This window comes from Lutzomyia longipalpis, chromosome 1 (genome assembly GCF_024334085.1).
Source record: "Lutzomyia longipalpis isolate SR_M1_2022 chromosome 1, ASM2433408v1".
NCBI classification, from domain to species: Eukaryota; Metazoa; Arthropoda; class Insecta; order Diptera; family Psychodidae; genus Lutzomyia; species Lutzomyia longipalpis.
The window spans coordinates 9,442,785-9,466,520 of NC_074707.1; the positions used below are offsets into that span (position 1 = coordinate 9,442,785).

Sequence of the window (23,736 nt, forward strand, 5' to 3'; positions counted from 1 at the left end):
CGACGGATAAAGTACTTGACGTGAGTTGAGCTGCCTTATTTTTTTTTTCTTGCATCGTTAATCCCTTCTGCAATTTGCGCGCGAGAGATGGAAAGATTTAGAGCTTACGATGTACAGTGATGAGAGAAAAATAAGATGTTTATAAATTAAAATTTATGACTAAATCTCCTTGGGATGAATGTCTGTGTAGAGTGCCATAGAAAAATCTCAAGAATTTTCTCAATAATACATTAAAGTGAATTCCAGGGAATAAGGATGTGGTTTTCTTCCATTAAATAAGGGATTTAGTCATTTTTATGCTCTAATGGCATTTTATGACCTCGTATTAGAAAGATACGCATCAGACATGGAAAATATTGTTTGTGGAAGATCATAAAATGTTAAAGAATTGACAAAAATATGCTTTTATTTACGTTTAACTTCTGTTGCCTGAAATCTCGAAACTCCTTTCTCTATATTTACGATTCCTTCATTTTTCTGCGAATAAATTTTTTAACTTTGTAATGTAAATTCGCGATCAATCCAGCGAGCTGATTGAACTAAAAATGTTTTTTGGGAGTTCCTTTGAGCTCAAATAAGACATTTTTGGCAAAAAAAACCCAACTGAAAATTTTTCAGTTTTCATTCTTCCTGATCGTGTGAGTCCTTGGTCCTTCAGGATATCCTTTTGTGGTCATAAAATGATCAGGGGCTGTATTCTCTAAGAGTGAAAAACTCTCATGATAAACTCCCGATGGTTTTTTGCAGGGAAAGATAAGGAAAACTTTACGTGAGCATGATCCACTAAGAATAATAATGCATCCTTGATAAACTCCCGTAAGATTTTCCCAGTTTTCACGTTTCTTTTAATGTGCTAAAGCCTTCAGGAGTTTATCACGAGAGTTTTTCACTCTTAGAGAATTCATGCCCAGGAATTGTAAAAACATAGTCTTGTATTAATTTGGACTCAATGTTCATAAAATGAAGCATTTTCAAAATCGAGCTTTTGGCTCAGCGTATGACACAATGGACCTGAAAGGGTTAAAGAAATTCAAATACTTTATAAACGGATTAAAATTGTCATTAAAAATTAAAATGTTCCGCTATTTCTTTCCTCTTAACGCAGATAGGACAATCTGTTATTGAAGCAAGTATCCATCCACAGAAGCATTATCGTCCGCAGCTTCTTTGGACCAATGTTAACTTCCCATGCAAATCACGAAGATTTGTGGGAGGAAATATCGCGGAAAGTGTTTATTGCCATTTATCCCCACTGAAAAGACGACAAAATGGGCAATTGGTAAGCGTTTTGCGATTGAGATTGGGTGCGAGGGAACCTCTTATAGCGCCACAGAGTATCTTTCGCCCCAAATGCGATGTTTCAATAAATAAAGTGTTGCGATATCGTACAGCAATGGGAGTTTTTATCGTGTCTAGCCGATTAAGTAGACAAAATTGTGATGTCATCCTCAAGTACAAGATGCACCTTGTTTACCAATCCCCCCACCGTCGAAATGCTCCCCGAGCCCCCACGGGGAGCGCCCCCTTCTGCTTTTTGTATTTATCGTTATGCCACAATAAAATCTTAACGAGATACTTTTTGAGCCATTAGCCAAATAGCTCGTCGCTCTCTTCACGAATGCGTGTGCATGAGGATGGCTTTGGCACCAAGTCTCGTTCGCTCGTGTGAATAGAAGAGCGTTTTGATATGGCCATCGTTAAAGTTCTCCTCGGCACAAGATGAACCGCAGCAATGGGGCCACAGAATGATAGAAGTGCGCCATATAAGAGAAATTCTTGCCACAAACTCGCACAAAGTAATGGATAAAAGAGACAAACTAAAGTGCTGCCATGGAGAGTTATTATGTTTAATTTAATGCCTCACAGATCATTTTGTTAATTATTAAATTGTCCCCTTGTGTGGTGTTTGAGGCACTCTAAATAGATTTTCGCCCCATGGCTTCTTCTTTTCTTATCTTTAAGGCCACGTGCAGTGGATGACTTTATCAATTTTCATGCTCCAAGCATACGGGTGCCACCGAAAAGAAAAAGATGTATGGTATGACAAATCATAATTGTCCCTCTTCGCCCGATAGAATTGATGGCATTTCATAGGATAAAGTATTCCTGAGTAGATGTCCTGAGACTCTCTCTCCCCCGATGGACAGAGAAAATTCCTATGTCAGTATAAATCATTATTAAAAAAAAGGAAGAAAAAAAAATGTTCATCCATGGAGATTGTATCGGTTTCCAAGAAATTTCTATGCCTCAATGTCATGTAAACAGCTTTTTATCAGCCCAACATAAATAGAATTCAGCTTCCTTGAGTGTGCCTTCAGGAAGGAAGAAAAGAAGTGATAAATTCAATGGCCTATGATGGACAAGATGATTCTAATAGGAAGTTTTTTTTCTCCTTTATAAAGATTTTTTTTTTGTAAAGTTACCTTTAATAGAAAAGAAGGAAAATTTAAACTTCCTCTGAAAGCTTTTATGTTGAGCTTTCTATTATATATAATGATGTATTATGTAGGTAAATTTTTATCCTAATTATCGTTTATTTTCTTGTAGCTTATTTGTAGAAAAATAAAAGGTAATTTCGAGTTTCAGCTGAGCTACAAGCTCAGCTTCAAAAAATAAGAATTATTTTTATAATTTGCCGAGCTTTAGAAGGTTTTTTCTATATAATGTGGACTGGACAACGTCCTTTAGCACACAACAAAATTCTTTGTAATATTAATTGCTATGTATAGTCGGCCCAGTAGAGCAGTGGCAAAGCAGACGGTCCCAGTGTCCGTTTGCTCTGTCCCTGGGAGGGTCGGCGGGTTCGAGGCTCGGTGGTGTTCGATTGGCTGTAATGCAGATATGAAAAAAGATCTCATTCGGTCAGGAATGCCCCCACTCGTTCCCACCAGTGCAATATTACAACGAGAGGCAACTCTTGAACTGATATTGACTGCTCTGCACCGTTGCTTGTGATAAAAACTTATGAATGAGGAATATTCCTAACACAAAGTCACAATGCAACAAAAATGCCTCTCTGAGGTTGACGTCAGGTCGGCAGCCGGTCATTAAAAAAAATCAAAGCCAAAATTTGTGTGTGAGTAGCCAACCCCAGTAATGGGACAAATGGCTATGTTTGTTGTTGTTGTTGTTGTTGTTTATTAATTGCTATGTATATCTGGACTTTTTCAATGCTACCTTTCTTCCAATTCTCATTTATGAAACCTTTTCATAAACACCCGATTGAGGCTATACGACGCATCGCAACATTTCCTAATATTTTCCATTCGTTTTTCGCGTTTATCTATTCATTTTCTACGCCTATAGAATGGATTTTCAGCCCAGTTTTCAGGTTCATATTTTTTTGACATGTGTATGCAATCTCCTTGATTATTTTCCAACATTTTCATGCTTAGTGGAAAATTCTAAACGCTTACATCGAGAGTCTCTTTAAAATTTTATTTAAATAATTCTGGGAAAGCTCTAAAGCGCCATTCTTGCAGTTGACTTTATTATTCAACCCCCCACTGTGTGCCATCATTATTTTATTTACCTCTTTGACAAGCATTTTTCACAATAACCGCTAATGCTGCTTTTCATGGAATTTGATTATGTTCTTTTTAGAGATATTTTTTTAATGTTGCTTTTTTTAATTCTCAAAAGAAAATTCTGCGGAAATGTAGGTCACGCAGCGAGGAAATTCTGCTTGTCTCTGCCACTGAAATTTTTCTTGTTTGTTACAAAAGGAATTTTCTTTTAAGAAAGCCACCCGTCCCCCGTTTAACCCCCTGTATTGAGCATAACTTGTGCGAAAAAGAGTTTTGATTGAAAACACGAGATATGTATTGAGGAGAAGTCTTTGGTTTTGAAAGAAATTCGGCGACAGAAGATGTGAAGAAGTGTGTCATGAAAACATATTAAATGATGAGAAGTGGCGAGAAGTTCTTTTCTCAGCAGCATAAAAATTATGTAATTTGAGGAAATGGTGTGTGACAATTAAATTTGTCCATTTTGAGTGGAATTAAATGTGATCTAACTGGTGGGATAGGTTGATTTTGTATGGATGAGGCCAATTAACGCGATATTGTGGGAGCAATTTGAAGGCGCGTGAACTTCTCTATTGCTCTGCGATAATAATTTGTGAAAGCTGCTGAATTTAATTGATTTTATGGGTGGGAAATGTGAATGAAAGGAAATAATTGCGTCCCGGGGTGTGCTGTTGACAACAAGCAAAATTTCGTATTCAAATGCTTATGGGCACAGGAATGGAAGCTGCTGCTGCTGCACCGAATGGCAATTATCTTTCATCCATGACGTGGATGAGTGAGACTTCTTGTGCTCTATAAATTATTCATTTGTATACAGAATCAGATCCCTGGCGCAGCTTCCATGCCGGGAAATCTCCCTCAATGCAATGAGATCTCCAACCAGGGTCATTCGCAACGTCCTCGTGAGTTCTCTTGTGCACGCGGGGATGCTTCTTAAGTAAATGGAGATATACGCAACAGCCTGCCTTCGTGGCTCCAGCGCATCTGTGGCTTGCTGTCAAGTACCATATTGATTGATCTCATCAAAGTGTTTCTGTTGGGTACGGAGCACAACCACAAGAAGTGCCCATTTAGCAACTGCCGACACACAGAGCCTATTTCCACGCGAATTATGGAAACTCTCGCGGAATTTCCCTCCTTGTACCTTCCCTCTCCCCCGGCCCAATACCGGTGCAATTTCCAAGTGTTAAAGAAGAATTTCTCCATTTTATCATTTGCACCTCAATCCATGCCCGCGCGTAGCTTTTATCTCACCCATCACATCGCATGTTGACTGCCACAGCGTTCGTTTCGCATTTTTTTACACGATGCACAAAAAATGTATTTTTCTTCATCCAATAAAATACCTAAAAGAAGTTGCTGTGGATGTTTTCCACAACCAGCCTGGTGAGACCACCCAACGAAAGCCAACGTCAGATAAAACTTCTCAAACTCCTCGTCTCTAATTTATTTGACACTCGGCGAGATAACCATCACAATTTATCGCGATTTAATTAATATGGGAGAAAAATAAATTTTCCATCGAGGAGATTGCATCAACACAAATATTGATTTATCCTTTTCAGCAAAAATTCCCAAATGGTTGCAAAAGTTTGATCAACCCGCAGATTTCCCATCACAAATACTCAATTAATTGCTCTTGCACGAATTTTCCATTTGTTTAATTTACTTTATTGGCCCTCAGTGTTCGAAGAGGATTAGCTCATCGATGAATTTCAAAGGGTTCTCTGCGAAATGAACACGCACCGAATTTTCAAAGGGTGGAGTAGTAATGTAAATAATCGTTCTCAGAATTGGAAAACTTTTAACCAAATCTGTTGAGTTGTTTTGCATTCAATTGTAAATAATTTAAAGGCATAAATTAATCTATTTGTGGTAGAAATAATTCTTAGGAGTTAAAATATTTTAAGAAATAGGCGAAAACTCTTTTTTTCGCTTTTGTTTTATTTTTTTCGAATTCTAAAGAACATAACTCTGTTTGTAAATAATTTTGTTTTTTTAAATTCTTGTAAATTAATAACTTGATTTTATTTTATTAAAAGAAAAATAACATGTATTTTTATTTTTTATCTAATTTTTCTTGTAATTGATTTTTTTTCCTTTACAAAATAATATTTTTTTCTCAAAACAGTTTTTTTTATATTATATTTCTTTTTATTTTTTGTTGTATTTGTATATTTTTTTGTATTTGTATTTTTTATTTTTGTTTTTTTTTTTAGGTTTTTCAATTTTTTTCAAAGAAAACCGATTTTTTGGATAACAAAAAAAATTATTTTTAAAATGTTAAAGTTGAATTTAATGCCTAGAATTTATATTAAAATTTTAATTTTTTATTAAACATTTATTTTTTTTTTAAATAAGAATGTTTGAAATATGTATGAACTGCAATAATAGGGTGGACCTTGAAAGTTCTTCAAGATTGTTTTCACTTCACTTGACAACCCTTTCCATTAGAGCTTCCACACCACTAAACTTTCCATTGCCAATGAATATTAAAGAGCTTTTTTTGCGAATAGTTTTTACGCTAAGCGGCCTTCCCGAGACTTGTGACCTCTAACCCCTCTTAGATGTTCCAAAAAGCGAGGTGGTTTGATTTTAGCGCTGATTCGTTTGTTCTGGCGAAAGGATTTTGCTAAATCCCCCCATTTCGGATTACATTTGCACCATTTAAGCTTTCACTTACTACAGCGAAGCAGCCTCCGTTGGGGGATGAGAGATGCGGCTTTCTCATACATGGTGAAGGAGCCCACCCCCACAGGATACCGCACAGGGGGAGGAGAGAGCCCAATGAGGGAGGACATGGTGGGAGTTTGTGAATGCGATACAATTGCCCCTCGCAAACAATAATTCTTCTTTATGTTGTACCACGATGCTGCGAAAAGTGCGAGATATCGAGACATTCTCTAATGGTTTTTCTACCATTTTCAGCTGTATGCGTTGTGCTGCGGAGAACTCCTCCAACAAAGGACTTGGGGCTTGCGATACATCGAAATTGTAACCATGAGAAAATATTATTTCTTTTTGGCCCATCCGCAAGAGATTTGAGTCTAGACTCACTCTCTCTCCCCTTTCGCAGCCAATGTCTGCGCGCGGATGAAATCCGTTTTGCATGGCATGAAGAATATTTAGTAGAGTTGGCAGTGGAGCAATGAAGAAAAAAAATTGATAACTTCTTGATTCATGGCCCAAAACCACCCTACAAAGGAACGATAGAGTTGGTGAAATTATTGAGAAAATTCTATCCAGATTAAGTCCCATTTTGGTCCTTTTTGGGGCTTTTCCATACACCATACATAACCACATAGAATATTCTCAAGAAAGTTGGCGATATGTAAATTATTTCAATAAGAAATCCCTCGCTTTTGAAGATCTTCTTGCTACATGTTAAGAAAAACAAAGAGACAACAAAGTTTTTGGTGGATTTCTTGCCAAGAGAATTGTCTTGGGGAGTTCTCTTACAGTTCGTCGGAGATTACTTTCAAGTGCACTTCTTCTTCTTCGTATCCAAAAACGCAAAGTGATTCTCCTTTCTCGGAACTTTTCACGCAACAACAAAAAAGCATTTTATGTTGAAAATTCAATTTGCTTCAACAATTGCTTTATACATCTTACAGAGAACGAGAACAACTGGATATTTTAATAAGCAATTAATTTTGTAAAATATGTTTTTCTTTCTGCAAAGGCTAAATTTACTTCTTTTCTGCGTTTGATCTATTTATGTTGCTCCGAGAATGAAAAGGAGTTTATAGAGAAATTTAATAAAATAAATCTGAACCATTCTGGGAACAGTTTAAGCAATTTACTGCGTTGTGAATTTTTGTGGGAGTTTTTTTATGATTTAAGGATGAAATTCAGTTAACTTTAAGCTTAGTTTTTAAGTCAGATCTAAGTTTTAAAACTAAGATTTAGGTTTTCTTCGTTAGGCCTAAATTTTATTAAGCTAGGCATTAATCTTTTAATAAAGGTTTAACTTTTTTAAATAGGCTTCTAAGCTAGGCTTAGGTTCTTAGAGCTAGGTAATTTTCTACAGATTTGATTGTTTTGGGACTTTTTTATGGTTCAAGAATGAATTTAAGTTAAAGTTAATAAGCTAAGTTTTTAAGCCAGATCTAAGTTTTTAAAACTTAAATTTAGGTTTTCTTCGTTAGGCCTAAATTTTATTAAGCTAGGCATTAATCTTTCAATCAAGATTTGATTTTTTTTAATAGACTAATAAGCTAGGCTAAGGTTCTTAGAGCTAGGCAATTTTCTACAGATTTGATTGTTTTGGGACTTTTTTATGGTTTAAGAATGAATTTCAGTTGAAGTTAATAAGCTAAGTTTTTAAGCCAGATCTAAGTTTTTAAAACTTAAATTTAAGTTTTCTTTGTCAGGCCTAAATTTTATTAAGCTAGGCATTAATCTTTCAATCAAGATTTGATTTTTTTTAATGGACTAATAAGCTAGGCTTAGGTTTTTAAAAGCTAGGCCTATTTTTTTAAAGGCTTAAGATTTTCAAGAATAAGCTTATATGGCTCATCAGACTTAACCTGACTTAATATAAATTTTTTTAACGTTAGATCATCCCTAAGGCAACAAATTTTATTCATTTATGGAATTTTTATTTTATTTATTTATTCAATAATAAACCTAAATTATTCAGTTTTTTATTATTTTTAACTCTTTTATTTTTAGGGTATAAAATCTTTATATAAATCAGCCTTCTCAGGCATATCAGTGTTAACCAGATGTAAAAGAAAAATCTCCATTCTACCACATTTGGCATCTTTGTGGAGCAATTGCGAGGTCAGAGATGAATAAAAAGTTGCGGCATTGTGTGAAATAAAGCAAACCAAACAGCAGAGGGTATATTTATTTCTTTTTCAGCAGCATAATTTAAGGATTTTTTTTTGTTTCACAGAGCGCGCGAAATGGGAAATATCTCTGCATGCGTCCTTTGCGGTCACCCGGAGTATAATGATGGGACGCAATTGGCCCTTCCTCACCACAACGCAATAATCGCTTGCGGAGGTCACAACTCAAATTGCCCCGCAACGGCGAAGATTACAAAAAGGAAATAATTCGCGTGAGTGCATATCTGTGTTTGGACAGTTGTTGAGCAACATCTCCTCTAATCGCTGGGCAATCATGCTGTCAGGGCATCGATGGGTACTTCCTTTGGGTAACTTCTTGTGCGCCAGCATTGGCATTCAATCACGCCCCGCCACTCGGTGTCACGTTTCAAAATTAACCTGAGCACAACACCGCGAGTCAGCTGACAAATTAATTTTTATATTGAATCATATTTAATAAATCGCCACGAGGGTAATCCCGGTTCGGCCCTTATGTGGCCATTTTCGCACCATCGTTGGGCGCACACAAGAAATGTGCATCAGGCGGGTACTTTCGCGTCATTATCTTCCACGCCAGGCAATTCTTCAATATTCCTTCCAATTGTCTTGCTCTCAATGGTGTTGAGAACCCATTTTTTGTTATTGCTTAAAGGCGATCTTCCCCATCTCGCCTCCATCTGCAAGAACACGATGTTGAACAACTGCCACACAATCCATGCGAATTACATACAAAGCACAAATTGTTTTGCCATAAAAAGAAAAGACGAGATTTCTTGGCGTTTGTCCGATTGCACACAAAGTCGTTATTTAATTACACTGCTGCACACACCGAAAAAAACTCAATTCTCACAAAATATGAAATTTAAACCAACAAAAAGAGCTTCCGTGTGAATGACTTTTCCCTTTTGCCACAATTTTTCATTCTTTTTTCCATTTTTTTCTCCACACTTTGCTTTTGCTCCTTTTGGCGTGAATGTTCACATAGAGCTGTGCTGCTGGGAGATAGTGCCAAAGGAGGATTGCTCTTGGAAGTTAATTTTGAATGTTCGAAGCAAAAGAGAAAATGGTTCTAAGGGTGCCTTTTTGTCTCACAAGAAAGCGTTACAAGTGTGCTGTAACTTATAAAATATTCCATAGTAAAGGGAAGAGTCGTTAATTTGATTCCACCCCTAGTCCCGCATCGCATCGAAAGCATATCCACGGTGTGGAATGGGAAGAGCTTCTCTATGGCAATGCGATTATCCATGGAGGATGTGTCAGAAAAATCTCACAATCTTCTCGGAAGGATTCACAAGGACTTTGCGATGAATTTGATCCTAAATGAATGTAATTTACTCCATGGCGACAAAGTTTGTGGCGTTGAATTTCACACACAAAAATTGAAAGTAGATTAAATGTATTGGTTTTGTGACTTTGTGAAGGGCTAAAGGTAGGAATTGTGAAACCGGAAGTGGTGGAGAGAGGAAAACTAATTTACTAGAGGGTTCTGACGTTCTGACTTCAAATTTTTAGTTTAAAGTATTTTTTTCACTGCAAAAATGGCAAATTTTATGCAAAATATGGAGGCGCCTGGTGCTACCAGGCGTATCCATCTTAAGTTTTAGAAAGTAAGGAAGTGAGGAACTTCTGATTTTACTAGAATTTTTTATTTAACTCTTTTAGTCAATTTTTTAATTAGATACAATATGTAGGTAACTACCAGGCGTCTCCATCTAAATTTAGATGTAATCAGACTGGTTTTACTAGGCTTTTTTTTTTTAACTTTCAGCCAATTTTTATTCAAATATAAATAACTACCAGGCGTCTCCATTGCCCTCTTATATTCAATATTCGCAAAAGAGTTAAACAAAACTATTAAAGTTATCTTGAAATTTTCAATTCAAATTGCCAGCAAAACAATTTAATACCAACTAACAAGAAACTTCTCGAAAACTGAATTTCCTACAGCTCAATTTCCCACCCCCAGATTTTCCACGGAAGCTCACATATGTTCACTTCAACGGTAACTTTAGCAGAAAGCTCTTTACGTCTCCTTTAGCTTGCAGGTTTTCTAATATTGAACTATACAAACTAAAAGGAGTACGTGCAAATATACTTTTCAGTGAAAGAGATGGAGATTGTGTATGAAGAGTCGAGGGAGAATCATTTGAGTTAAAGATATTCGTGTAGGAGCAATAAACAGCTGCCGCAACAATTGCGCAACGATGAATGATTTTAATTACACGTGCGAAACCACAAAATTGACAAACAACTTTATCACCTGAAAACGACTTGGTTGTAATTTATTGACTCTCCCTCAGCTACGGGATTCACTTCTCGCATGTGTGTGCAACAGTTTGCCCTCCATATGGCTTCCGCGTGTGTTCATTACACCACAATGCCACAGAGGGGGTGTGGAAAGGGGACCCATCCACTCGCAATTTGGCCTTTTTGAGGGCGAACACACAACAATGGAAAGTTGTGGCGGAAGAACGCGAGGGCATAACAATGGAAAGCCCATCAGGCATCCACAGGATGGTCATAAAGACAAACTCCTGATCATTTTTTTCCTCCTCTTTCAAACATTAACTCATCTCTCTCTCTCTCTCTCCATCTGACCTTTTCACATTGTACAACACAAATCTTTTCCACCCCCATCTGTGTCGGGAGCAATAGAGAAAACAAGAAGGAAAACAAGAGCATTGAGCTCCATGATAAAAAAAATACTCAGCTCAATTGAAAAGATTTTTAAACAATTGTTGTGAGAATCACAGAAAGAGACAATATAGCCAACCCCCTGCTCTCAAAGAAATAATTTCCAACCAGGGGTGGTTGCCACAAGAGCAAAATGCTAAATAGAGTAATTTTCTCTCACACCCCCAAGAGAGCTTTTTTTTTTTCTTCAGAAAGCGAAAGTCATACTCAATGTGACTGTGAGCTTTTTTTTCTTGCAACCTCATGCCACCCAAAGGAAATAAAAGGGATGAGGGTGCCACGAGCTGAAGGAGGAAAATCCTAAAATTGATGTGAATTATTTTTAATAAAGAATCCCCTAACATGGTTGTAAATTTGAGTAGAGTAATGGTTTGATTGTTAAAGTGATATTTCAGAGGGGGTTGTTTGCACTCAGAGAAAAATACTCCGGAAAAATAGGGGTTGTTTTGAGCTTTTCTGTGAAAGCTTTATTTTCTGGATAATTACTAAAATTTGAGGAATCATCTTAAATAGCAGTTCGTGCGCAATCTTTGGTTGAAAATTATTTAAAAATTTTTTGTATTTTTTATTATTTATCACTTTTTTTTTTTAATTTTTAAATTCTTAATTTAGTTTTCTTTTTCTGATAAATTAAATCTTAAGAAATTGAGCAAATTTATGGAAATTGATTTTTGAAACCACTATCAAATATTATTTGAAATGTTTTCATAAAAGATTATTATACAATACTAGTAGGTAATATTCCCACAATAAACAAAATCAAATTCAATAATAACAAGTTTCCTAGCTATCAAAATATCCTTTATGAAAATTCTTTGTTCTGAGAATTAATTAGCTACAATTTCACTGTATTTTGTTACAAAATTAGTTCAAGAAGCAAACCATATTTTCCTTAATCATTGCCACGTTTTCTTAGTAAACAAATATTTAGTAGTGGCGTCAAATTTTCCACGAAAATATATTAATATATATTTTATTATTCCGAGTATAATAATGAAAAAATACTTTTCTGCTTTATGACGTCTTATTGAAAAAAAAATTCTTCCCAATAGAAAATGGATAATAACTTTGTTGTGTAGATGAATTTCTTCATTTTCATTTTATCTTTCAATAGAAAGACTTTTTATTACATTTTTCGTGTGAATTTGAATTTTTTATTATTATTTTCAATGAAAAGAAATTTCTCATAAACCCAAATCTTTTCACATGAAAACATTTCAAGTTAAATAAAAAGCGTAAAATGTGAATAATGAAGTGCTAAAAACCGCGAAAACTCACGTGAAAATTTGTATACTTGGAAAATAGTTTTTTTTTATATTTGAAATATTTCGTTAGGAAGTTTAGAAGATTTACAAAAGATTTAACTGAGGTTATAAAAAATATCTAAAAGCGATAAGTTTTTTAGGCTTGCATAAAAAATATATGTGACAAGTTTCTCCGACGAAAAGTGATAACAAACGAGACTTTAGGAGCTCAGAACTTCTTCCGGAAGCGTCGGCAGGGAACTCGCGTCTTAATCCAGCCGAATTAAAAGAACTATCTTAGTGGTCTGACTTTACTGACCGCTGAAAAAGACGCGCAAACTGCGTCAAAGGCTCTGGAGATAGTTGTTTTAATTTAGCTGGATTAAATGCTGGTTCCCTGCCGACGCTTCCGGAAGGAGTTCTAAGCTCCTAAAGTCTCTTTTGATAAAAAAAAATATTGAGAAAAATTCGAAAAATCGCTTTCTGTAAGATACGATCTAGAAATCTCAGTTAGTGTAGCTTAACTACTCTGGATTCAAGAATAATCCACCAATAATCGAGTCGAAAAGCAATTTTCTATTATTTTCTTAATATCTTTTTGAAGAAAACAGAATTACTAAAACTTCGAAAAAAAAAAGAATTTTCAAAAATTTGAAAGTTTAAAGGAAATTTTCATTTCAAAAACAATGAACAACAACTAAATTTTTCCTTCACATGATATTTCCCCCATTGAAAATTGTCAAGAAAAAGCTGTTTCTGAAAAAAATTCACAGTTAAAATCCCAACCGCCTAACCCACATTTTTCTCCGGAAATACGTTTTTCTTTCATTGTAAAGAAAAATATTGAAAATAATAAACTATGTCAAGGGCCAAGGATAATAATAGTTTGGGACTCACCTCATAGAAATAGAATGAATTGATGACCTCTCCAGTTGTCGAATTGTCCCCGTCAGTCGTAAATATTGGTCCAGTAGATGATGTGGGTGCCAATAGGATCTGTTTGTGCGAGAATAGAGAAAGGGGTTGAGCATCAAAATCCCACCCCTCACAAATATGGCAAAATGCTTTTAAATCATTCACACCCACCTGCGAGAGGGCCGGCGTGAAGCTGACATTTAACTCGGTTTGGCAGAGGCCACAATTGGCGGCCTCGCATCCTTGCAGGGATGCCGGTGTGGACGTGGGTGGGTTACTGTCCAGCGTGACATTGGTTGAATTTGTCAGTGGGCCAGATGGAAATACAACTCCGGAGCAATTCATGTTGTCCAGGGGGTCCTCATTGATTTCCAGCTCAAAATCAATTGCAGAGTGGCAATGTCTTGGTCCGACACTTGATTCAATGGCTCTCTTGCCTCTTCCACGGGACAGGGGTTGCTTCTGCTGGCGGAGTGTTGTCCGCAGTAACATTGGTACCATGGTGCCATCTCAACCCTTTTGCCACTTCCGACACCACTTATCGTGTCGATTATGTAAGTATATATTTGGGAGAAATCTGCAAAGTACATGTGGGGTCATGGTGTGTAGCAAATCTCTTGAGTTGTACCTACTTATTTGATGTGCGGGGGTTTTCGGACAACACATACAGACACTCTTTGACAGCCTCAAAATCCAATCTCCTTGAAATGGTGAGAATGCTTCAGCAATCTCTTGCGCTACAACCCAATTAAATGAAATTGCATTCATTGTGGCTTTTGCGCTATGTGCATGGCTTTTTCGTACAATTCCAAGATGTATTATATGTGGTGGTGTGGCCAAATTGAAGAACTATGATGGAATTTTATTAAATTCCCCCTCATGTGGCCCACCCCCACGTTGTTAATTAAAATTCCACTGAATGCATAAAGAGAAATTGACTTGATTTCCTCAAATATTCCGGATTTGCTTTTTGTCTTCCCAGAACTACAGCGTGGAATAATTGCGGGAAATTCTGATGAAGTCCTCCAACAGGACACGAACAATATAATTAATTTTACAAAGGATATTTCTTCAAAAGGACTTTGCCATAAAGACATGAACAATATGAAAAAAAAGTACAGCTGAAACTAATGATCAAAGACATTCCCCCAAAGCATTTTTCTTTTACCAAATTTTCCAAGAAGAATAAAAAAAAATCATCTTCATTGCACGATTGCAGTAAAATGTTTATCTTTAAAAAAAACACCAACAAATATTGAAAGACAATCTTCTCGAAGAAGTAGTAAGAAAATGAATCCTGAAGCAATTGAATTCTTCCTCACGTAGTGCAATAGAAGAATTTTCGATATTTGCGTCCCTGCTGGAGACTTTATCCCCGCATAAATGTAAGGGAATGTTTGAGAATTCTATGCAAAGAGTCAGGCAAATCGTATACAATTAAATGATAAAAGTGGCGTCATCTGTTCGAGGAGGGAATTTGATTGACCCAGTTGTGCGCCATACCGGGAAAGGAGGGATTGGTACACAGTGCGTTCTGATACCAGCCCTTTAGGGCAATTTCTAGCACAAATGCAGAAAGCAGCCAACATTTGAGCATGATTTGAAATCAAAATTCTAAACTTGAATAAAATGGGGGCGTACCCGATGCTGCAAAGATATATTTTCTGGAAGTTATTGAATGTTGTGTGTCACCGACACCTTCAACCGAAGGAATACTAATTCCATTTGGGATGACAAATCCGCCCCGCCATGGATACGAAAATAAACCCAATTGCCGCATTAATAAATTGTGTGCAACGTGGATGGAAAAAAAGAAAGAAAACTTCTCAATGCAAATGACCTGAAATGTGTTAATTGTTTAATTGCGTGACGGTCCTGTATGCAATTTTTCACGTGCCAATCTGTAAATATTTCAAGTTGTTTTGAAAGTTTGTTGACTCTCGGGGTAGCGATGGAGAATTGTTTAATTGCTTTCAGGGTATATATTTTAATACATTTTGCACAAAACTTAACTTGAAAATGAGTTTTTTTTAGATTCCTAGATGTTCCTTGACAGAAGTTTACGTAAAAATCAAAATTTTCTTTAGTTTATGGTTAAGAATTTTCATAATCTTAGTCTTAGGATAACAAGAATTTAAAAAATAATTCTAACCTAATCTAATTATAATCTAATCTGTTAATCCTAGATATGAACTTGTTCTAGAAATTCTTATACGTCCCTGAAATTCCCGAGCCTAACAGAAAATCTTAGGATTTTCAAGTCAGTTTTCTGAGCCATTTGCTCAGAATTTAATGTAAGCCTTTAATGCTGTATTGTGATAACTCCCTTAGGATATCAAGAATTTAAAAAATATATATTTTTCAAAATATCCATAAAAGTTAGTAATGTTAAACCTAGATATAACCCTGTTCTAGAAATTTTTAAGTTTCCCAGAAATTCCTGAGCCTAGCAAAAGCACTTGACATTCCCAGAAAATTTCGATTCTCCAGATATTTTCCTATTAATCAATAATTTCAAATAACTTGAGAATGATTTTCAAAAAATATTTTTATTTTTTTATACTTCTTGCTAGAATATCAACAATTTCAGAAAATTCTAATCCAGAATATTTTCCAGAAACTGAAAACCGGTTAATTTTTAATTTTAAAATTTACGTCTTTGACAAGATTTTATCTGCTAATTTATTTTTTCCATTACTATAAAAGCTATGAAAGATCTGACTGAATCCTCTTTGTTTAAAATTGTTAAAAAAAAATAATAAAAAGAAATAAATCAATAGAAATTATTAGGTCATTCCTTTCAGCCCACAAACATCTCGAGTAACCACGACTATTCCAAACCACAAGTCGTGAAAAGTGGGCGGGAGATCCTCAAGCGTACCGCGGACAAATATTTATATTGCTAATTTGCAATTGAGAACCAAGCTCACAAGAGTCTAGAGCATTCGCCCCCCTTTGCTTATTCCTTTTCTCATTTCATTTAAAGAAAATGCGGTCAGGATAATGAATTACACGTTCATGCTCGAATGTTCAACACTCGGAGATTATTCTTGCGATTGCGGCAAGTGCCCACGATATTTCTTATTCTCAGTGACATTTTTCGGCTCAATGAGAATGCACTCTACCCGCCATAATGTAGGGGGTGGGTGGAAAAAATTCTTTATTGCATGAGGAATTCTCTTGAGTACACACATTTTTGTCTCGGAGGAGCTGTCCAGTACACCAGTTCGCCAGTTTTTATTTAATTTTTCTCCATGGAGCATTTGATGCATTTTCTTCTGCGAATTTTCTTTTTTAATCTCACCGCTTTTCTTATACTCCCCCACACATACACACACACAATGTAGACACTTCTTCAGCACACGCTTGACCTATTTTCCATTCGCATAAGAAGATATTTATACGAGGAGAAGACAAAATAGATCGTCCCTTTGAAGGCGTATCATTTCAATAATTTTCTCTATATTCTGCCGTCTCTATTTTCAACGAGCAAAACGCGCATTTATTCCATAAAGAAGTCAATTTCATTTTCAATTGCATCACGATTTCGCAATTCAATTAGGTCCTTCGCTCTACATATTGCACCTTTAACATGTCTTTTGTATTGCTGTCTCAGTGTTTTCTTTATTTTCTTCTCTTTTTTTTCCATCACCTCCAGTACAAAAAATAAAATTATTTTTATAAACTTCTTCAGTGAAGATTCTCAAGAAATATCATACAAGTCTATTTCATGAGGAAAGAACATTAGAGCTCGCTACTCTTGAAACTTTCAAGGATTCTAGCGAAGCTCAAAAGTATATTGTTAGACCGATTATCTTGAAAATTATGCTTCTTGGAATTCCACCAACAAATCCTATGTTGAACTTTTTGCTCAAACATAAATTTCCTCGATAAGGATTATTGGAGTAAATAAAATTCATATTGAAAATCCTCTAGATTAATTAAAATCCATGAACTCGATAGAATTTTAGCAATCTCAATGTTTTTCACATAATTTCCCTCAAAGCCGCGCAAACCCCCAACCTTTTTTGAAATAAAAATTGATAAAAAGGAAAAGTCTCTCACGGAATGCAAAAAAAGGCAAAATAACATTAATCTCCTATTCGAACCAATTTGTCTTTCAAAATGCAAAAATGTCGCATTTAGTGCCTCGTGCCACCAAAACATGAATGTCCCATTATAGTGTTCAACACCACGCAAATTTCCGTGCAATTTTCCACCCCAACATTCCACGAATATGTGGCGACGATTTGTGGCTCTGCAATGGACTTTTTTGTGACATTTTTCTCGCGAGCAAAAAATTCCCATCGCGAAATTAATCCTCTTACTCACAGAGACATATTTTACAACCGCCGTCGCCGCAAAATTGGCCGCATAGCCGCGAATATTTCTGAAAAGAATCAATAAAACTCTCAAGCTTGATTAGCTACTAAACACATCCAATTGAGTGGCTACGATGATGGCTCCTTTGAAGATTTGGCATAGGTACACATGTCCCAATAGCGGAGAGATGACATTCATGTTAGCAATTAAGATTGTTGGCAAATTTTCAGAAGAAACCTCTAAATGCCACACAATTTCCCATTGATATTTCCGCGTGAAAGATGAACGCATTGTGATGTATTATTTTTAATAAATTCTTTCCTTTTGCTCGTATTTTTCCACTAGAATCACAGCTCTTGTAATTAATCAAAATTTTCATTTATGATTGGAATAAAATTTTATGACAAGAAAATTCATTTCAGTACTATAGTTTTTCTTTAATGTTTTATGCTCTTTTGGAGTGTTTTTTTGTGATTTGATTTTTTTAAAGAGGTCATGAGATCAGGAATGTTTAACGGATTTTCATTTTAAATTCTTTTATATTTTTCAGGGCGATAAAATTTAGATATATGTATGTATACAGCAGAAAAACAAATAAGAATGAAAAAATAAGAAAAGATAGGAAAAACTTCATCAGAAAAGTGGAAAATATCTATATAATAAAGAAAGGTCTGTTTGTTGGTAATCTTCCGTCGTGTTCGGCTATACAAATCTACACCGTTTGACCGATCGCGATGAAATTTGGTACAGAGGCTCCTTATATCAGGCGGTTTCGAGTGGCCGTATCCATTTCCCCCCCGAAGCCCCCCTTCAGGTAGCCCCCATATAACTCTCATGCTTTTTTTGCGAATTTTTGAATTTGGCGCCGGAAATGTTGTATGAAAATGATTTCTTCGCTTTGCAAATTTTTCTTTTGGGTTTGATGAGAGCTCTCCATCTATATAATAAAGAAAGGTCTGTTTGTTGGTAATCTTCCGTCGTGTTCGGCTATACAAATCTACACCGTTTGACCGATCGCGATGAAATTTGGTACAGAGACTCCTTATATCAGGCGGTTTCGAGTGGCCGTATCCATTTTACCCCGAAGCCCCCCTTCAGGTAGCCCCCATATAACTCTCATGCTTTTTTTGCGAATTTTTGAATTTGGCGCCGGAAATGTTGTATGGAAATGATTTCTTCGCTTTGCAAATTTTTCTTTTGGGTTTGATGAGAGCTCTCCATCTATATAATAAAGAAAGGTCTGTTTGTTGGTAATCTTCCGTCGTGTTCGGCTATACAAATCTACACCGTTTGACCGATCGCGATGAAATTTGGTACAGAGGCTCCTTATATCAGGCGGTTTCGAGTGGCCGTATCCATTTTCCCCCCAAAGCCCCCCTTTAGGTAGCCCCTATATAAAATTCATGCATTTTTTGCGAATTTTTGAATTTGGCGCCGGAAATGTTGTATGAAAATGATTTCTCCTCTTTGCAAATTTTTCTTTTGGGTTTGATAAGTGGCCCAAATCTACTTATAAACCATCATAATTTTTTTTTCTCTAAAATTTGCGCGAAGCGCGACAAATCCCCGCGAAGCGGGGCGAGGTAAATTGGAGCGAAGCGACAATTTACCTCGTCAAAAATAAAGCAAATAAGCGTTGTATAATTTTAATTGTAAAGTTTAAATATAGGGGTAGATTCTGATAAAAATCTTTTCTTTTCTTATAATTCGTCAGTTATCAAATTTTTGGTATTCTTGGTAAAATCTTACAAGATTTTGATATTTTATTTCTATTTTTAATCGTATATTTGAAGATTTACTTTTCCAAGCCTCTTCAGAGATCTTTCTGATTATTTTCCTAAAAAAAAAAGCAAAATCTTAATTTTTCTTTTCTAGAACGGCAATATAAGCATTTAAAAACACCTATCTGTCAAAATCTTACAACTTTTCAGTTATTAAAAAATAAAAGAAAAGATTTGTATCAGAATGTAGGTACCCCATAAATAAGAAAGCTTCCGGAAAATTTAAAAAATAATTTATCCTTTAGTCCCACAAAAATGAAGAGACTAAATATTGAACTTTCCAGGTATAATCTATATAATAAAGAAAGGATTTCGTTCCTGTACAGCTATGCATTTCTACACCGTTTGTCCGATCGTGATGAAATTTGGTACAGAGACTACTGATACCAGGCGGTTTTTACCAACGGCATTCATTTTCCCCCCAGAGCCCCCCTTCACATAGCCCTCATATAAAATTCATGCTTTTTTGACTACTTTTTGAATTCGGCGCCATAAATGTTGTGCGAAATTCACTTTTTCTCTTTGAAATATCTGTTGGAGGTTTTTGCGTGGCCCATCTATATAATAAAGAAAGGATTTCGTTCCTGTACAGCTATGCATTTCTACACCGTTTGTCCGATCGTGATGAAATTTGGTACAGAGACTACTGATACCAGGCGGTTTTTACCAACGGCATTCATTTTCCCCCCAGAGCCCCCCTTCACATAGCCCTCATATAAAATTCATGCTTTTTTGACTACTTTTTGAATTCGGCGCCATAAATGTTGTGCGAAATTCACTTTTTCTCTTTGAAATATCTGTTGGAGGTTTTTGCGTGGCCCATCTTCTCTATATAATAAAGAAAGGATTTCGTTCCTGTACAGCTATGCATTTCTACACCGTTTGTCCGATCGTGATGAAATTTGGTACAGAGACTACTGATACCAGGCAGTTTTTACCAACGAGTAAATATTTCATTAAATTTATTTCAATTCGTCACAAATTTCTTCTCTTCTAAAAATTTGCGCGAAGCGCAACAAATCCCCGCGAAGCGGGGCGAGGTAAATTGGAGCGAAGCGACAATTTACCTCGTAAAGAATAAATTTCTGCATACAATCGCTGCAAAATTATTCGAAATTAAATTAAATTTATTAATTCTTCCAACGCAAAATTTTGTCCACGTCCCAAATGAAAATTCAGGTTTCAGATACAAATAGCTGTTACTTCCAAAACTATTTTCTATGAATGAAATAATATAAATTCCACACAACTATAAATAGGAAACAGCTGACAAAATGCACTTTTGTTATTCAATTAAAACTTTATCAAAACCCATTCATAATTCCATAAATATAACAAAAAGTAGATGAGAAATGCGGAATTGGTATACAAATATTATAATTAATATACGATGCAGAGTCATGGCTTCTGAGAGGAGAGTTATATTGAAAACACCAGACACTTGGGGCAGATCATCTCTCATATATACGTATGTATGTATATATGGGAGGGTGATTTTAATAGTGGCTTCCCTGTGCCACAATAAAATTTGATTTATTGCCACATCGCCTAAGATGAGGCGTCTCACATCCCTATTCAATTTTAGATCATTGACCGCAACTTTTCCGTGTTGCCATCCGCACATGAGAAGATATTATTATTATGGTTGTTTGGCGATGCCACTCTCTCTCTCCGCTCCTTTACCCCCCTTTGCAATCCACTAAGCTGAATGAGGGAATCATGGTAATTAAATATTATGGCAAATTCACATCGCATTACTTTGTCGTTTGCCAGAGTGATTAATTTGCAAAATTCAACATTTTTGCTGCAAAATTACGGAGAAATTCCTCATTGAGATTATTTTGGAATCTTACAAATCCACGGAGCGTGTTCTGCTGCACCATCTGGGCATGTAGCTAAATTTAGTTATGAATGCAAACCAATAATTCAATTATATTGTGGTTAATATTTGAGTGCTTAAGTATCTTCCTAATGCTCTACGCGTGGTTTACGTTAACCCGGCACTAAGAGGTAAATTTGCCAAAATAATGTTCCTCACAAATCGCAACAAATGACCTAAAAAATTTGCAAATTCCTCCCCCACAAGAAAATTCCAACCTCCCACTCTTCGACATTTTTCATGTTAATTAAGATTCCCTCTTATTGTACTCATTAGAGGCATAAATTTTAATTTAAAACAACCATTAATACGAAGGTGGGGGAGGGGGAAACAATGTTCGCGGCTTTACACTTCGCAATGAACTCGCAAGTGATGAATTCTTCCCACACAATTAATTTCATGGGCAAGAAAATGGGTTTTAATGAGTTTTCTTTAATTGATAGAATGCCTCTGTTGGCACGAATTTGCCTTCAATCACCACAAGAAGCCCGCTTCTTCATAATTTTTCTTTCGTTTCCCTTTGAAATTCGAGCTTCCGCAGATAATTGGAAAAAGGTCTACAAGTTAGGCTTTTTGGGCTTGCATTGGGAGGGATTTTTAAGATCGAAATTAAGATTTTTATTCAGTGTCAAAATTTTCATGGTTTTTAAGAGATCTAATAAAATAAGTTTGAGAATTTAACCCTTTAACGTCCAACGTGAAACATAAAAACATTGAAACATCCGCACTTTTATCGCGATTTTTATTCTATGAATTTTTTAGAGGACTTTTCTCACTGAGAACGTCTTTTTTGGCCCCTTATGCGTGAATTTGATGCATTTGTAACATGGAAAAACAATTACATTCATAAATAATTGAAAAAATAAAATGTTTCACGTTTGGGTCAGCGTATGACCCAAAAAACGTGAAAGGGTTAAGAGATTTTTTTATACTTATTTTTCTCAGTGTATGACGTTTCGGTTCTTTTCATCCCCTTCCTCAGGTCTTTCAAACAATTATCATCATAATTATTTTAATTTTATTCGTGTCGTTGGCAGACTACGGCTAATAACTCAAAAACAATTCCACAAAATTCTCACATAAATTCATTTAATTCTAATCCTCTAAATGGGGAAAATTTGCTTGATTTGTATGGCTTGAGGACAAAAGCATTGAGAGCAATTTCAAGTGCATCAGAGTGTGAGGAAAATTATCACAAATGTTTATTACACATCATGCTTTAGCCATGGAAAATGGAGTTGTGGGGCACACATCAGGACTCAATGGGGACCTGTCAGTTCGTATCAGGGGTGAAGTGGGTCGAATCTTCTGCATATCATTCTCATCTGCCTCCCCGTACCCCACCGCGTCCTTAAATCCACCCCTTAAGTGCACATTCACATTCATTCACGACCATTTCCATAATTTTATCCGAAGCTCACACATGAAAATGAATAAAATTACGTTTTTCTCCGGGGTGGAGTGACTCTCTATTGCTCTATTTTGAGACAATCTTTTCCCTTTCTAAGGGATGGGTGGTGGCGGTTGCCTCCGGATGAGGGTTCTTGAGAATAAGGAAATTGATTAATATTTTAAGCAGGAAAATATGTGGGGATGCCACACTTTTCCACACACACTGACGCTATCTCTGCAAAATATCGTGGAAATATCGTAAATATTGAAGGAAAATCTTCTTGTTTGTCTTTTGGGTGGGTGAAAGAAAAGCAAAAGAAGGAAAATCAGTGTGTGGAAAAATTTGGAAAATCTATAGAAAATCGTCTTTTTATCGTTTCTCAATAGAGAGAAAATATTTAAGCATGGAGAGGGAGAAAGCTCTGTGCGGCTTTTTTGGAAAATTATTACCATGGAAATCTTTGTTAATTCGTTTTCGAGGAAAAGGGAGAAGTTGTGCTAATATCCGGTAGATATTTCTGTGGATATATTCTATAAGTTCATTGTTTTAAGGATAATTTGTAGACAATCTCTGTTAAATATATTTAGGTAACCACATCCTACAAATGAAGTAACTTTTAATCGTATTAAAGTCAAGTGAGGTATATCAGTTTGTTTAATTAACCTCGTGCCCTTTTTGAGGAATCCAAAAAGGAGCACGATTTAATAATTCAGATTAAAATTAGTTGCTTTGATGTGATTTAACATAATGTACTTTTGACAGCTCCTGCGTAAGTCTTCATGAATTATTAAACTAAACATAAAATATCAATTGGATTTCATGTGATAAACGCACATTTCCCAAAATTTTAAGCTTCGCAGGAAACCTCCGTCACCACATTATGCTTTATACCTTCAAAGGGGAAATGTTACTTTTTCCTCTCAATATTGGAGGGAAGGGAGTAAAGTAAATACCTTTGAATTCACACAGAGAGAAAATCAAATATTGGAATAATTCTTGGTTGAACTTTATGTTGGAAATTTTGGGGTTTTCCAAACATGATTTATTATTATTGCATCATCTATTGAAGTGATCAAAAATCGATGAGAAATTCCAAAATTCACAAATAAATCTCCACGATGTGAGGGGAATTGTCTTTTTGTTGTTTT

General features: G+C 35.8%; 2 protein-coding genes across 2 annotated transcripts in view; one reads left to right on the forward strand and one right to left on the reverse strand.

The window, feature by feature from the left end:
• The window catches only part of LOC129787507 (C2 domain-containing protein 5), a 970,947-nt gene that overhangs the window by 715,154 nt on the left and 232,057 nt on the right, over positions 1-23,736 (forward strand). The gene's annotated exons all lie outside the window — the stretch shown is intronic.
• Positions 1-23,736, reverse strand: part of LOC129787647 (cardioacceleratory peptide receptor) — a 67,747-nt gene that overhangs the window by 33,297 nt on the left and 10,714 nt on the right. Inside the window, exons 2-3 of the mRNA XM_055823379.1 lie at positions 13,384-13,789; positions 13,195-13,293 (exon numbers count right to left, since the gene is read on the reverse strand). Coding sequence (XP_055679354.1) covers positions 13,195-13,293; positions 13,384-13,713 — 429 coding nt within the window. The 5' untranslated portion in view covers positions 13,714-13,789. The remainder of the gene's footprint in view (positions 1-13,194; positions 13,294-13,383; positions 13,790-23,736) is intronic.